This window comes from Vigna umbellata, chromosome 3, assembly GCF_029865625.1.
Source record: "Vigna umbellata cultivar VRB3 chromosome 3, Vumbellata_1.0, whole genome shotgun sequence".
NCBI classification, from domain to species: Eukaryota; Viridiplantae; Streptophyta; class Magnoliopsida; order Fabales; family Fabaceae; genus Vigna; species Vigna umbellata.
In genome coordinates, this window is record NC_142167.1 from 20,487,291 (window position 1) to 20,505,103 (window position 17,813).

Here is a 17,813-nt window from a genome sequence, read left to right on the forward strand (position 1 = left end):
AGTGCCATTTATTTCTTCAGCTATGTTACATTTCTCTACTCAAGGGAAAAGAATAAATGGAATTCATTATCGCAAATTTGGTGCGTAACCAGTTGGACTTCTATAAATAAAAAAACACAACCCTGCATGGAAAAAAGAGAGGAACAAACAAAGTTCCTTTTCCCGAACATCTACATTAAAACCATAAATACTAACCACTATCAAGATTGATTAAAATAAAAAATCCATGAACAAACAGACAAACTACTCTATATAAAGGGTGTCCTAATTCTTTTGCTGTCATAACATAACTCATTTCTTAGCCTTGAGTTTGGCAGAATTTGCTTCAGCAGCAGCTTTGGCCAGTGTTGTTGGCTTGATCACACTCTTAGGGTTGAGTGCCTTCCTAAGTTTGAACACTGCCCAAGCTGTCCCAATTGCATGCCCTGCGGCGTCAAGACCTTCATTAGCAACCTGGGCCGCTTGCTCTCCATACCTAACACAACCAAAAAGGCAATGGAAAGAAAAAAAAACCATGTCAATCGTTAAACAAACCATTGGTTTGATAAAAAAAAGGTAAGATTTCATGCAAAGGTCTTAATCTCAATAAGCCAGGCAAGTATGTTGGCAATGATAAGAAAACTTTTGAAGAAATGAACTTACTTATGTGAAACGAGTTCGGTGGTCACGGATGACGAAGTGGACATAACATTCCTCCCAGCTACTTCTACAGCATCCAGCACCTTATCTGCACATCACACAGCCAAAAAAATATATAAATAAAAAAAAATCCTTCCTTCCATTGACACAGAATCAAAAAGACTATACTAAACCCCCAAAACAGCTATGATAAATTAATATAACTTACTGAATCCATCCATGGTAGCAAGGACGATTTCTCCAGGAAGAAGACTGAAGAACTTCTTTCCAGGTTTGGAGTTGACTACAGAGCTTGTGAAGAATCCAGACACCTTGACAACCCCAGAGAGGACACCAGTGGCTACTTTCTCTGACATCTTGGTCAACTTCTTGACCCTTTTCATATTCTCCAATGCCTGAGGACTCATCTGGGAGTGGGAACCAGGCTCCAATCTCTTCTTCATGAAATCATTCCCCCACTTCAACCTCTCCACAGTAACATCCCCAGCCCACAAAATCCCCCTAATAACATGCCCCGACCCCGCAGCAATCCACCTCGCAAAACTCCCACTGTAATCCTCCACGTTTGGTGCCAACGTTGTCCAATAAGCACCAGAACGCTCCTCGATCACTTCCCTCTTCTCCTCTGATTTTAATTCTTCGGGTGATGTCTCTGTCGACACGGAACCATCCAACACCTCCCATCCACTCACACCCTTCACTTTCTCCTTCGACAGAAAGCTATACTTCTCCAGAACCCCGTCCAGTTCCTTCAGCACCCTCTCTTGCCCCTTCGCCGCCACCGTCAACCCATAATTCAACACCTCAAATCCGTTCTCCGCCTGTTTCTGTGGAACTTGCAGCGTGAAGAAGTAGTGCGACTGGTCCAGCTTCACCGCCGCCACGTCCTTGGCCAACGGCCACTGAACCTTGTCTCCGACGCGAGCGAGAACAGCCACCACTTTGTCCCCTTCTCCGAGGCTGGATATGGTGAGATCCCCTGAAGCGAGGTGCACGCTTGAATCCTTTTCTATGAGATGCAGAATCGCACCCGGAACCGTGACGAGAACGTTTTCCATGGCTTGTGTCGCGTTCGGCTCTTCCGCAATGAGATTTTCTGTTGTTTCTACTGTAGGATAAATGGAAGAAGAAGATGACGATGAATGGTGGGAAAAGGGAGAAGCAGCTTCTGGATTTGTCAAATCAACTTGTGGGTAGAATGAATTTTGTTGAGACATGGCTTGTAAGTGAAGAAGAACTATGGAGGATGGAAGACAAATATGATATATATACCTACCGTTACTTCGTTGGATAGATTAAGATGAAGTCGAACATTAAAAAACATAAACAAAACCGACATGCCACGGAAAAGGAAACACGTGACGTGGTTGTGGGAATTACGTGTAACAACCGCGGTGTCAAGCAATTATACTTACTTTCTGTTTAAGAAATCAAGAATGAACTGCGAACAATCCAGATTCCATACGGGCCAATCCCTTTAACTGGACCTGTGACGTTCCATGGCCCAATTGGCTCAAGAGTGTTTTCCCTACACTACTCCGTATTTCTTTCTACACTCCCACATTTTTTTCAAAATTATTTCTTATATTTCAAAAAATCCTATATCTCACTTTTTTTCTTCAACAAATTTTAAAATTTATTGAAGAAAAAAAAATTTCAATAAATTTTAAAATCGGTTGAAGAATTTTTCGAAAATTTTAATGAATTTCAAAATTGATTGAGAAAAAGTATTTTTAAAATATGGAAATGTAAGGAGAAATGTGAAGAAATACAGAAAGAAACACTCTTGTCTCACTCTAATTAGCGACAATAAAAGAAAAAAATGAATAAAGATACATTGTACTTTTCTACTTAATATTACTTTAAATATAAATTATATAAATTTCATAATTCTATAATTTATTAGAATTTATATTTTTTATTGATAATTTGTTTACTCATCTATCTCTCTTAATTACGTAACGAGTGCTATTCACATTGAAGGTTCATCTTAAAATAAAATCGATTAATACGCAATAAATAAGATAATGATAAAAATAAAGATTTTAAATCACATCTACTCATCATTCACCCACCAATAGAAGACTTGTTTTAATACATCTACAAATCTTACATAATTTAAGAATTAAAGTCAACCTCCTCTTTTAATAGCCATGATTAGTTTTAAGAACAAAATTTTAATGAGATTGAATTCCAATTCAAAGAAGACGAATTTGACTAATTTATGCTAAATATTGGTGCGTAGGTAAGGAATAAAGGTTGTTGGTCAAAAGGCAATGGCTCTTTAATCAATCCATTGTCCCTTAACACATAAGGTACTCCATCCCCTCATTTCGGGCATAAACTTATTTCAAAATAAAATATATATATTTTTTGCATTTCTTTTATCTGTATATTACACCTATTTCTATGTAAAATTCTGAAATAGTATATCTTAAAGCATAAAATAATGTTGTTATATAAGGTTTAGTATCTAGTTACTTCGAATTTATTTCGATAACATCTTTACTTTTATTTTGATTTTAAAAGATGTTATTGCGTTTTTTTCTTTCACATGCATAACTTCAATCAAGGATATTAAATGCAACTTTGACTACTACCACATGTAGCTGTTTTTTTTTTTGGTCTTTCCCAACACTTTGCGTCGCAGTTTTTTCTTCTTTTCATCTTATGGCATCAATTTTTGTGCTTATTTTAATACTTTGACGCTATTTTATGTATTTCCATTCCATACACATTAAATATTTTTTGTATAACAAACGAACTTTACAATAATAAAGTTATAAATGTCCTTAAAAGAATACTGTATGGTGAGGCTATTGATACTCTTGTCTATCTGCTCGCTTTCTTTTATAAGATTATATATGAAACTAATTCAATAATCAAGAGTTCAATTGTCATATTCTACCAGTACAAAGATTTGCATATTATCTTTTAAGTGAAAATCATTCTACTATAAAAGTAATTATCTTATTCAATATCAGATTTTTAACACAATACAATTTATGTGGCAATGTTATGGATAGCCTTTTAGCTTTTAATAGTGTAACTTTTTTTTTTAATATTAATGACTGGGTTTGAGATATTTTTAGAATGATGTGGTTAAATTCGAGCAGGAGAGTATTTTTATGATTTAATAGTAATTAAATTCCAATAAGATGTTTATTATATTAAGATTACAGTAATTAAGTATTTCAAATAATTTATATTTAGTCAAGATTCTGTCCATCCATTCATTATCATTTATTTCAATGTTATGGTTTTGAAAAAAGAAATGAAAATAATATATATCCAAATAAGCATCAGTAATAAAAGAAATACAAGAATTAGATGATTTTTTATTCCCTTTCAGGATATGGTTCTTAATTCCTAAAATTAAGATTGACACCAAATAAAGCTAACATGCAGATGGAATAATAGAAAACAGATACGAGAGTGAAGATGATAGAAGTCCTCCATATTAGTCAAAGAAACCAGGAGATTCCCCTCCTTAATTAATGCACTGTTTAATGTAGTGTAAATTGGCAGCAGAAACCTCACATTTTAAGGTTGGTATAATAATAATAATAACTAATTTATAGAAAAACAAAATTACAATTATAAATAACTCGTAGTTATTTATATTGAAATAAAATAATTTAACATAAAGAGTATAAAACAAATTATAATTCATCCTATAATTTTATAAAGTATAAAAGATAGACTCCTGAAGTCTAAAAATACAGGGTGAAGTTTAATTGAATCCAAAATAAAAAAACTTACTATAAAAAAGTACGACAAAAGTTTACAACTTCTGCTTGTCACTTCAACCAAACACATCCTAAATTAATAATTAAAAAAGAAAAAGAAATACAAAGTATTTGACTATTGTCTTATATTAGCTGTGGCAACTTAGAGAGGTGCCACTCACTTCCATCACTACTCACGCGCCGCATCGATCAAAACCACATGATCAAAGTTTATAACGGATCTATTTGAGTAACGACAATGGGGCTCCGAACCACGTGCTTCCCATCCGTCCACGTCAGCGACCCGAAAACAGCCCCAGATTGACCCATCTTTAGATTCCGGGTATCCCCTGCCACTGTCACCACATAGCTCCGCTTCTTCACCGCCTCCGAGAACACCAGCCGCGATGGCTTCACCGTCACGGTCACACCACTCGCCGGGGCCTCCACGCTCACGCGATAAACGGCGTTCGCGGACCCCACGTTGGTCACGGTCCGAATGAACGTCTTGGACGCCACTCCCTTGGACGAAACCGGAAACATGGCAACAAAGGAAGGGTAGTTCAGATTCTCCGGTGACGGCTTTCTCACCGGACAACTCGCCGGTGTGCGAGTAATCACCTGAATAACCTTGGGTCCGTAACCAATACCACAAAGGAAGTTAACATAATCATTGTTGGTGATGTCATAGACCAACCCAGGATCCAAGGCTCGTCCAAGGTTAAGATGACCAGCGCCGAAATCATAAGGAGTGGAACTGTTCCCGGTGGCTTCGTCGGTCATGATCCGGTTGCGGTTATCGAAGACGGTGGCGGTGGTCATCATGGCGGACCTAATGGCGGCGGGGCTCCAATCAGGGTGCGCGGATTTGAGCAAAGCTGCTGCGCCACTCACGTGAGGGCAAGCCATGGAAGTGCCAGACAAGATGTTGAACTCCGTTCTCCTCGTATCCGAATCCAAACCGGTCGGGCCGACAGCGTCGGTCCATGCCGCTATGATGTTGACACCGGGAGCAATCAAATCGGGTTTAAGTAGTTGAGGGTTCAAACCGTTGGGTCCTCTCGCCGAGAAAGAAGCAATGACCGGTGCCGGTTTGATTCCAAGAATGGTGCCTTTGAAATCAAGCGTGGCCGTTGGGTTTGCGGAAGTTGAGATGTATTTCTTGATTGCATCTCCTTCGTTGGCGCCAACAGCACATGCAGGAAGAAGATGAGCATCTCCCACCAGTCCTTCGCCGTTGGAGATTCCGTTCGCCAGAATCATTCCCACGCCGCCGGCTTTCTTCACCACCAACCCTTTCGCAACCCTCGGGCTACTTCCTCTGTCGCATACTACTATCTTACCCTTCACCAGGTTCGGATCCAAGGAATTCTCCATGCAGAGGGAATCCCCAAGAATCCCTGATTTCCCAGGGTAAACCAGTTGATACATTTTCCCACTCAACGCCGCTCCGGCGTAGAGCGACACGCCCGAGAGCTTCCTCCCGTCGCCTAAAAACACCTGTGCCGGGAAGTCACGATCAATGGTGCCCGCTCCCACTGTTGTTAACCACGGAGCGAGGTTGGTCACTGTCATTCCGCTTGGCCCATCGTTGCCGGCGGAAGAAGACACGAACACTCCTCTAGAAACCGCACCGTAGGACCCAATTGCGATAGGATCGAGGTAATAAGGGGAGGCAATACCGTCACCACCGCCAATGGATATCGAAATGACATCGACGCCGTCGCTGACAGCGATGTCGAATGCAGCGAGGATGTCAGAATCGAAGCAGCCAGAGTTTTTCCAGCAAACTTTGTAGACCGCCAATCGCGCTTTCGGGGCCACTCCCTTCGCGATTCCCGAAGCGTACCCGGACATGTTAGCTTGGAAGGCGTAGCGGCCCGCAGCGGTGGAAGCGGTGTGCGTGCCATGGCCATCCGCGTCGCGAGGGGAACGAAATTCAACGGTGTCGTTGATCGGATTGAGAGGACCGGAAGCCGCGCCAGCTTCGTGACCCTTGGAGAAGAATCTGGCACCGATGAGCTTACGGTTGCAGTTTTTGGGAGAGAACCTGGCGCCGGTTTCGCACGCGCCTTTCCAGCGACGGGGAATTGGGCCGAGGTTCAAATCAGAAAAGCTGCGGTGCTCAGGCCAGACGCCGGTATCAAAGACTCCGATGATGACATCAGAGCCATAGTCGGATTCGGACCAGAGGCCTCGCTGGTTGCGGAGGCCGAGGAACTGCGGGGAGCGTGTGGTGTGGAGCTGGCGGCGACGGTCTTCGAAGACAGCGAGGACGGAAGGGTGGTTGCTTATGGAGGCTACCTGTTGGGGCGTGAGAAAGGCGGAGAAGCCGTGGAAAACGGTGTTGTATACGTGGAGGATGTGAGTTTGTTGGGTGAACTCGGAGGTATACCAGTGGTAGTGAGTGGGAAACACCGATGGCTTGGACTGCGAGTCGACACGGAAGATGAAGGTTTTGGAAGCTTCATCGGAGCAAACAGAGGAAAAGAAAATGAACAAGAAAAGGACGGAGAAAGCTAACTGGGGAAGACTCGATTTCAAAACTGGCTTGCCCATTTCAGACACTCGGAAGTGAGAACTCAGTCACTACTGATAACAAACTCGCGAGTGAGAGGCCAGTGTTATAACATCCACTCTCTGGGACACTCAACACTCAGCAACACTTTTTTCTTTTTCCTTTTTTTATTAAAACATAAAACCCAAAAACATGGAAGTTTTTAAATAATATAATTCTTTCTAATAATTCATTTCCCTTACTTAATTCTAAATTAGTAACTAATCCTTGCTACCTAGTCAGATCGGATGAGTCAGCTCAATATCCCAGCAAATATTTTAGATCGCATAATTTAAATATATATTATATATATAAATAACATTTAAAAAAAAATAGATGCATTTTGTTATTTAACACATAAAAAAAGTTAATTCTTCCTTTAATTGAGAAAAACCAAACACCATGTACCCTTCTATTTCCAATTTTGGATTTAACTGCTGGCATGAGAAGGACTTCACTTTAATATAATTGTAACTCTTTTACTACAAAGACTCAAAAGTAATTAGGATGAATTGAAAATTACAAACGACATCAATATTAAAGCTCTTATCTGGATTTGACACTAATAAATACGATGATTCTTAATTGCATAAAAATTATTACCCCCTGTTCATGAATCTGGTCATATAAAACACAATTTTATAAATCCTATTTATATTACTACTGTGTAAAGAGTTTTTTTTTATTGTTTATAAAAGTGACAACAAATTACCTGAATTATTATATATAATTAAATTAAACTTTAAAAATAATTTAGATAGAAATAAAATACATTATATAATAAGTGAAATAAATTAAATTAAATTCATTACAATTTAAATTAAATGGATTGAATTAAACATTTTTCATTTATATTATTGTCACAAAAACAATAATTATTATGGTTTATAAAATAAACATAATACATACATACATATATATATATATATATATATATATATATATATATATATATCAACAAAGGATTTTTTTTTTCTTTTTAATATGCCATTAAACGTGATATGATAAACTTCAAAACTTAGATTAAATTTGTCACATTCATTTCGTGCAACGGTCCAGTCAAATAATTATCATAAGAATAGACATTTTTTTTTCATAAAAAAAATGTTGTTGAATAATAATAAAAACATTTCATTACATTTTTATAATTAAATCAAATTTGAGTATTAAATAGACCGTATCTAATAAAAAAGAAGTTAGACTCCATACGTGTTTAAAAAGTAATAAAAATGTAAAAATATTAAATTTTCATTATATAAATTAATATCAGATCAAAATTAATATTAACTACACTTGAAATAAAAATCTAATTATATGTGTAGCAATAATATGAAAAATGTAAGTTTCAACATTTTAGGATTAAATGATAAATAAATAAATAAATGATATGAAAGGAAACTTGGACACCCATGACACCTAAGACCATGGCCCATTCCATCAGTCTCATTCAATCACCCCCAATTCTTCTTCTTTCTTTCTTCATGTTGAAAAAACATCTTAGAAAGTGACAACAAAAGTATATATTATACATTAAAATGTCACATGTATATCTTTCGTAATCTTACTAACACCGCTTGGACCTCACCAACGAAATTATTGTACCTTTTTAATTCTTCTCTAAGCTGCATTTATTATATACAGCACAATATAATTAAAACATGATTATTGTTCTCTTCATATTGAATTTAATTTTTTAATGTATTCAAATATTCAAAATTATAATAACTGTTCACCGAGAAAATGCAGTTAAAATTTATTTTCACGAATTTTAATAAAAAAAATTGTAGATAATTAACATTAAGTCAAAATTTGCACCAGTATGCCCTTCCACTTATTTGTATATGGTAAATATGTGTAAATATATCATTGAAGGTATGACAAAACAATATCAATTATACACACCAAACTCTCAGAGAAATCTAACTATTTAATACATTATTATTTTTGTTCTGGACTTTTAAATTTATTGTTTGTTTGTTTCTGTCTAGTGTCTTATTAAATTGATTTGTTTTATTTTAATTTTCAACGTAATCTTTTGTATTTACGTGATGGTAATTTGTGGAGTTAGAATAACAAAACTAAATATCAATATTAGAAGTTTATATTTTTAGAGAAATGATAAAAGTGACGACAGATATTAAAACGAAAAACTATTTATATGTCTCAATATATAGTGTAAAAAACAATAAATTGAAAATGTAAAAATGTACTTTTGAAGTTAGAGTAAAATAAAAATAACAGTAGCATCACATAAGTGTCATGAATTACCTTCCCACGGCATTTAAGAGTATTCATGCACTTATTTCCATGCATGCATGCCAATTGGGAGACTCACCAATAAATATTTTATCCATTCATGGAAGTGTAAGGTTCGTCGTGGAATTCTAAACACCTGTTCTTTGTACTATTTTAAACTAAAGCATTCCCTGAAATAATAACTATTGTACATTTACACATTAAAATTTAATCTAACCGATTATTATATACTTTTTATTGTTATTGTACAATATATTCATCCGGTTAATTTAGTATTGAACAATTTATACATTGAAAAACATCACGACGATCATTAAAGAGATCGGCTGTATTATTCAAATTGAATGATATTTTTAAACAAAAATTAGTTTTGGTGAAGATTAATTTACAAAAATATGATTAATATCAATTGAGTTAATAATCATTTAAAATTCATTTCAAAATTTATAAATACAAATTTAAAATAAAAAATAAGTGATTATATTTATTATATATTAATTACTCAATATGTTAAATTTAGCTTTTTCCTAACGAGATTTATATGGACATTTTATTTTATTTATTGTCAGTCCATTATTGGATTACACATTAATTATATTATTAGACGGTTGAAAGGTCCACGTCAATTAAAAATAAAGTGAAATTGTAATATATAAATAAATCTTATCATACAATCTCATCGTGGGATTTTTAAATTTACTTGTTAATATACATCAAAATATCTTTTGCGTATGACTTAAGTGTATTGAATAATTTAAAAGAATCAAAAGCCAAACAAACATTAAAAGAAAAAACTTAGTAGACGAATAACCTTAATCCTATAACCAAATCAGTTACTTAAAAGCGTTTTCCTTATCTTCAAATTTTAACATAAATTTATGTAAGAAAGTAAAAATAACTTAAGTGGTGACAAATCATATACAACAGTTACTTGCAATACAGGAAACTGGTAGGGACTTTAACCCCCAAAAAAAATTCCATAGGAACAATACTACCGACAGAAATGTTTTTTTAATATTATTTTTCCATCAACCGACAAAAAATTGGCACTGTTTATTTGATACTTTATTATATATATTCACTATAAATTATTATAATGTATAGAGTAAAAGATAGTCAGAAAAAAAAGTTAAAGCAAGTGAAAAAGAAAAAAAAAGAAATGATCAGAAGATAATCATAGTTAATGCCAATTTAAGCGAAGCCAAAATGCAATATTTCTACCATCATTGCTTATTATTTATTTCTAATGAATACTGTAAATGAAATGAAATGTGAAATTATTTTGTTTTTGTTAGCTAGGAAACAAGCATGTACAGAGTAAGCACCTTGCACGCATGCTTTCGATTTGCAGAACTGCTTAGAGCAGTGCAGGGAAAGAAAGTTAGTCTACGCGCTTGAGAGTCGCGTGGGAAGCAATAGGTGATTTAAACTTTATTTTATTGCACAACGTTTATGTATGTCCCCTGTTTAACTAGGCAAGGGACATAGTAAGACAGTGTCCCACGACGCTGAATCGGACGGTGTAAGATGATTGGGTGGGCCATGGTGGAGAAAGATGAAGGGTGGAGATTGCGTTGGAGAAAGATTTGTGCGTGGGAGGACATGTGATGATTTGAGTGATTGACGGCCCCAAGAGTGGTCTGATCCGACACATGTCTTATTCTTTTTCTTTGCCTTTCTTTATTTTGGTTTGAGCTGGAAAGTGGTTTTTGTCAGAAGGTGGTTAATTCCCATTGACGACGAGTTTAGATGTTGAGTCAACTCGGAATATATGCCATTGATGCACTTCGAAATCAATCTATATCCATCCACTACGGAATCACACCATGGATAACAAAGCAACACGCTTCAACGGAATATATGTCCCCACACACAATTATATTTAATTTTTTCCATTAAGATTAAATCAATAAATTAGTTACACTTACGAATAAAAAATAAGACACATCTAAACTTTCAAACGGTCATTTATAGACATGCTACCGAAGTTTGAGTTATATAAGTCAGGCAAGTCAAGGCAGGTGATAAGCTATTATTAAACATAAATTATTCCTGCAAATTGATTGAAAGATGAGTTTAAAATTGATTATATCATTGTAAAATTAATTTATTAAGTGAAAATAATCTTTATTTATATCTTATTTAACTAAGCTTAAAATTATTCGCAAGGCTTTAGTTAAAAACACTATATATATATATATATATATATATATATATATATATATATATATATATATTTATTTATTTATTTATTTATTTCTTTAGCGTGTGTTCATTTGTGTTGATTACACTCTTTATTGTCATTGGCGAGCAATGATTTTCAATTTTTACGTGTTCACTTGAAGTGAAATGCGTGGATGAAATTGAAACGAAACGTGTGATTCATTTACTGTTCACTCACCCGCAGTTGTAAAGAGATTTGGACGGATGAAATACACATTCTCTTAAATGTCCCTGACCTGGAAATAATTCCCAGATGAATACAGGTACTTAAAATACTCGTTGCATTTTAAGAACACTCATGGCTTTTATTGCCGGATCCAATTATGTCGTTCTTCGAACCGCCAACTTTGCCGCCTCTGGTAACCGGAAAGTCTGTCAGATCCGGCAATGGTCTCCGGTTCTCACGAATCACCGTTCCGTTTCCGGTCTTCGTCACCAATCGAATGCTCCGTTTAGATTCTCTGGTACCGATTTGTTTTTTTCTTTGCGTTTTGCTTTACAATCGTTACTATGTCCGCGTGTTCAGTTTTGGTGATTATTTGATACGCGTATGTGCAGGTGTGAGAGCGCAGGTTGCTACTCTGAAGGAAGCGGGAAGTGGAGCAACTCAGAAAGTGGAAGCGCCTGTTGTAGTGGTGACTGGAGCTTCTAGAGGCATTGTATGATTACTTTTTAAAAATTAATTTTAATTTCCTTGTACAAAATACACAAACACAAAATATAAGCGCTATGACATATGTATCCCAAAAATACAGTATAAAATCATATCATAGAATACTCACAATTAACAATATTACAGTTCAGTTCTGAAAGAAAAGGTGGTACGTTTATGGCCGAACGACCTTACAATAATACTCCAGAATTTAAACTTTAATAAATGAAGGACTAGACCGAACGGTTCCAAAACTATGCTTACACCGAACGGTTATACAAAATAAAACTAGTTCTAACGACCGAACGGTCTTAAGGTTCATCTTTAACTTCCACTTCTTCCAAACCCTCTTCCAGCAAACACTTGTCCCCCCCTGCTCACATCCACAGGATGATCATTACAACAGGAAGAATAACCGGACGGACAACATGTCAAGACAGGAAAGTAGGGTAAGCTTATGTAATTTAATTAATTCAGTAAAACATATAATTCACATAAATCTGACATAAATCAAAAGGTCAATCATGCAACAACCAATCATAACCATACAACAATACATGCAATGACCTACCACCTTACTTTGACTGTCCGGAATGTATGAATTTTGTGTAGCTGCGACGTTTGTGCACCCGGGTGATGTAGTAGCCGAGATGCCCTCAACAGCTGCCACCCGAGGTTAGTCCGTTCCGCCCAAGTTCACCTTATGGACTAGGACCTCCTGCCATTCTCACACATGACTTACTCCTCTCTACTTGAGAATGAGTAATCATAGAATATCAGGATAAACGCTAGCTAAGCATAACCACATTCATACTCTACCATTCCAATATCCAACCATGAGATATTCCTCCTTGTAATACTCTTTCATATCCATACATTTCCATTCATATCACATTTTAAATACCATCATACTTAATCATCAATACAATCAAACCGAACAATAAAATATGATCCCGTCCTTGAAAAAAACCTAAAGAGATAACATCATTCCTAAGAACAAGACCGAACGAAAGACTAACTCTTAATGACCAACGCGACCGAACGTGATAACCAGGCTAAACACTTTTAGTTGAATTGAACACTATAGAATACTTATAATTAGGCATGACCGAATACTAAAAGCTTTTAATCCTAAACCTAAGAGCTTAGGCCGAACACTGCTAGCTTAGACCGACCACTATTGAATTAGGCTGAATACTATTGGTATCAAATACAAGTATATAATTTGGTAATATGACGAAACCGAGTGCTTAATACAAGACGGAACACTACTGAGACCGAGCGTTTGGTTCAAGACCGAGCACTACTAACTTGCATGTGTCAATCAACTACTCTTCTGGGTCTAATTCTTAGTTATGGGTTGGGTGAATGTTGTTTTCTCAACCATCCAAAGATTTGTAGGCGGTGATTGTGCGTGTGGGATAGCCATTTCAGTGAGAGGTCTTCCTTCGGTCCGGTTAAGAGGTAAGGGAAGCTAGATAATTTAATTACTTGGTTTTTGATGTATGAATATGTTGTTTGATAATTATGCATGTGTATGAAATTGATTTGGATAAAGCTGCATGAATGTAAAATTGGATGAATTGGGTGTTTGGTACTGTTGGTGTGGAATATTGATGCTGGGTTTCCAGTAGACTAAGCTGCTGTCGTTCATCCTGACATTCTAATGGTCACCGAGTCTCAAGTAGAAAATGGTGGCGCATGTAGACTTGGGTTTCCTCAAATCTCCTCAAATCCATTCAATCATTCTTCTCCAAATCATCTTTCCCAATCACCCCAACCCCAAGTGAACACAACATTAATGATTATGTAAAGGTTTGTTAACATAATTATTCTTGACTTTAAAATGATGGGATAGAGAGTATTATCAGTAGAATAAATTCAATATATAAATCCAAATATAATTAATTTTAAAGATTTTGCTATTCCGAAAAAATTGAGGATATATAAATATATGATATTTAAAAATCCATTGTTTTTTAATCACAACCCAATAAAAAAAAAGAGGAAAATGGATTTTTTCTTCAACATCAAACAAATTAATGTGTTCAACAATCACGGTGGTAAATAAAACCATAATAGTTAAAATAATTTCAAGCATAAAAAAATTTAATATGTAACAAAGAAATAAAAAGAAAAATTAAAAACAGACTTGCAAAACTGCGGTAAATCAACTCTGTGTATAACTTTGTGGTAATTTTTAGTGTAGTAGTATCTATAGGATACCCGATTCAAACTACTTATTATTAGAGTATGCACGACATGGTATTTAGTTGATAAACATTATCTAATTTAATTAAAGGGATACTCATGATAACATCACAATTATTAGAAAAATAAAATACTCTAGATACTAACAAGATATACAATCGACAAAAACTGTCAACACTTATTTTGTTTTGAAATCTGCTTTCAGTCAGATTGTTATGTCCTCTGCTCCTCTCTAAATAAGTTATCAACAATCCTCCTACATCATTTTTCTTATTTTGTTTTTACCTAATCAAAGTCAAAGGGTAGTAGTGGCATTTTGAAGAACTTGGGGACGCAGAAAAAAATATTAGGTGCAGGAAGTAACCCCCTGAAAGACATCTAAACCGAATGCGAGCGAAGCCCAATAGTAGAATGGCAGCATTCTGGGCCAGTGATAAAGGCTTCCGGTTGTGGTCCATTTCAACAGTGATCATCATAAACCAGGCAACTTGTACAAGTGCTGCCTGCTATTTTAACTGTACAAGTCATGATAGCAAACAACTACAATATATTTACCAGAAAATTTTAACCTAAAGTAAGTTAAAATTTAATATTTGTGAAATGGATAAAACATTCTTAAAGTGCAGAACTGGTTGCATTAGTCAGCCCTTGAAATAAAACCTAAAGTAAGTTATTAAATTATTTATTTAATATTATTTTGATACTCAAATATAGTAATATTTAAAGTGCGGTGTAGTGTGCATTTATTGCTATTTAAGCTTCAAGGAATGAGACACAGCCACATAAGTATGAAGAATGATATGTAGTGTGCATTCATTGGTGATAGTTGGGAAGTGTGTTTAAATGTGTGACGTTGGTTAGTAATACTATTAGAAAACTCGTATAAGATTTGTTTATATCATGCTATAAATTGGTTTTTGGAGTTGGCTTGTAAGAGCAATGTTTGTGAATACCTAGAACTATATATCCGATCGACATTTTTTCTGGTTTTAGCATGCAATGGTGCTTTGATTTGATTCGAGTAGCCATCGCCATTTCTCCTCCTCAGCTTTTATAAATAAATGGTAATAATTTAGTTTTATTGCTCAACAAATGATTAAAAAGGCATGTGATGATAGCATTATTGAGTAAGAATAATTAGCAAAGAAAAAAAAAGAAAAAAAGGGAGAGTAGTTGAGGTGGGGTTGTAGAAAAAGACGAATTGGTGATAAGGTTGAATGGTGAAGTTAATGCGTCCACAGCAGCACGAAAACGACATGGAAATCAAAAGGTTGATTTATGCTCTGCCAAGGAATCAACAGTAAGGCCCGGCCCGGCCCAGCTCCGTCTACCCACTACCATTGCCCAATTCGGACAAACTCAACCCATCTACGAAATTTAGATCTCTGCATTACCTTAACCGACAAACACTACACAACCTCTGTTTCCATATAATATATCACACACACTACGATATGTTGTACTTTCTGAGTTATTCACAGTACTGAATATTTTCGCATCTTGTCATGTATATTAGGGTATTGAAAATGATAGCTATGAATGTTGGAATATATATATATATATATTTAACTTAGAGAAATTTTCAATCTTTGACAATCACGCACATCGCCATCTTGATAGGCTAGCTAACTTGTGTGTAATCTTTCTGGCGTCCTTTGCACAAGAAAAGCCCTTTGAATGTGTTGTGAAGAAAAGATGGTGCATTTACCCAAGTATTAACCAAATACTACAATTTCATGCGATCAACATCTTTTCAATTTTGTTGGCTGTTTAAAAGATAAAGACGAAAGGAAAAAGTCAAAAGAAAATCCCTGTCATACAAACAAAAGGTGACAGCGGATAGTTTAGCGTCCAAGTAATATTGCAGACACTTGTTCATATATATTACTATTATTTCTGTGTAAAATATTATTTTTTTAACCATTAGATTTACTTTTAATCTAAAATATTGGTGGTGCACTTGCTATATTCTCTCTCTTTATCTTGGAAAAGTATAAAAATACTTTTGACATGTAAAAGGTCTTCCATTGTTTAGTTTATTTCGATGTTCTCAGACACTGTTTCTGATTTTGTATTTCTGGTTTTGCAGAAATCCACGAGAAACTGCAATGGTTAAGAAGTTGGGTATTAAGAATGTAGAATGGAAAAGCGTGAGTTATACACGGTAAGGCATCAACTTTCCGTGTGAAAAGTTGAGCTAATCCATTCTTTTCAATAATTTTCATCATTAAAGAGATCGCAACCAAAGTTTGTTGCCATTAACTTATCATACACCCGACAGTCATATATTACACATAACTTATTATCATGACTAAGGATTGAAGATCAGATGCCCCACTTACATCACGGTGGTGCCGAAACCAACACGATTAAACTGGCATAAAAACAAGAAATAAGAAGAGCACATGTCATACAGAGTCATCGGATGGACCATATACATATATAGATATAGTTATTTAAGTATTATTATCGGAAACAAGAGAGTAAGATTGAGGGATTAATTGATTGATTAGCTAGGTGGATGAGCACATAATTTAGGAGTAAGATTCCCACTTAAAAAAGGGCATCTATTTTGCTCTGTCTTGAATTACATCGAATCCCATCTCGGTTGGGTCAGTGGCCTGAACTTCATAGCTTATTCCATCCAGAGCTCTTCTCAGCCCATCCTTTGATGTTGCGTACAGCATCTTTGCTCTTATCCTTGATGCTGTTGGAGACCTGACAAATTTTGCAAAAAACAAAATCAACCATCTTATTTAATTCCCACCATAATTGCATTTGCACCTAAAAAATAACTTAAATTACACTATTGGGTAATGGGTCATTTTCCAATTACATTATTTTGCCCTAAAGAGTCAAAATTTATACAAGAAGGGTGCAGGGTGAGTTGCAAACAACCATGGTTCTGGTGCTGATGACAGTCATGACATACGAACAATACAAGGCTGATTAACTCATGAAATGTGTCAGTAAATGAATTGTATATATATAGATACCATGCAATGAAGAAGATCTTGCTCTTCCGGCAGTTATCGACGGTGACAAAATCAAAATCGAACACGGCATATCTACAATCGTCGTCGGGCAAAGATGCTGCAAGATCACCGTAGCTTTCGCCGGGACCACCAACCTTATCAACGGTCACAAGCCTTGACTTTTCATCGATCTTAAACACTATGTATCTATGCACCTTCTTCCACTTCATTTCCATGAATGAGTTCTTGCACTCATCCGTCACCCACATCCCAGTAGTCGCCTGTTAATTCACAAATCACAACCGATTCATCACTATAACATTATAAACACACATCGAAATCTACAAAATCCAACCGCATACACTCTTGTATGATATTCATATCAAAATCAGAAGAAATTGAATGAGAAAAAGGGTTTCAGATGCAGTGGAGAGGTACCATTTTGAACGCCATCGCCATTTTTATGAGGTGAGAAGAAGAACAAAGTTTCCCTTACTTTTTCTCTTTTCTTATTGAGCGTTGAAAGTTGACAAGAATCTGAAGGAAGAGTGGGACTTGGGTCTATATATAAG

General features: G+C 35.6%; 3 protein-coding genes across 3 annotated transcripts; all 3 read right to left on the reverse strand.

Moving 5' to 3' along the window:
• Positions 1–39: 39 nt before the first annotated feature.
• Positions 40–1,910, reverse strand: LOC124840964 (protein EARLY-RESPONSIVE TO DEHYDRATION 7, chloroplastic-like). The gene is made up of 3 exons (XM_047317123.2): positions 848–1,910; positions 643–727; positions 40–475 (listed from the first exon to the last, which is right to left on the reverse strand). The coding sequence occupies exons 1-3, from the start codon at positions 1,854–1,856 to the stop codon at positions 292–294; spliced, it is 1,278 nt and encodes a 425-aa protein (XP_047173079.2). The 5' UTR covers positions 1,857–1,910; the 3' UTR covers positions 40–291.
• A 2,382-nt stretch (positions 1,911–4,292) lies between these two features.
• On the reverse strand, positions 4,293–7,005 carry LOC124840962 (subtilisin-like protease SBT1.6). Its single transcript, XM_047317119.2, has one exon. The coding sequence runs from the start codon at positions 6,924–6,926 to the stop codon at positions 4,599–4,601; it is 2,328 nt and encodes a 775-aa protein (XP_047173075.1). The 5' UTR covers positions 6,927–7,005; the 3' UTR covers positions 4,293–4,598.
• Positions 7,006–16,615: 9,610 nt separating this feature from the next.
• Positions 16,616–17,813, reverse strand: LOC124840982 (actin-depolymerizing factor 5). The gene is made up of 3 exons (XM_047317141.2): positions 17,680–17,813; positions 17,263–17,522; positions 16,616–16,984 (listed from the first exon to the last, which is right to left on the reverse strand). The coding sequence occupies exons 1-3, from the start codon at positions 17,698–17,700 to the stop codon at positions 16,834–16,836; spliced, it is 432 nt and encodes a 143-aa protein (XP_047173097.1). The 5' UTR covers positions 17,701–17,813; the 3' UTR covers positions 16,616–16,833.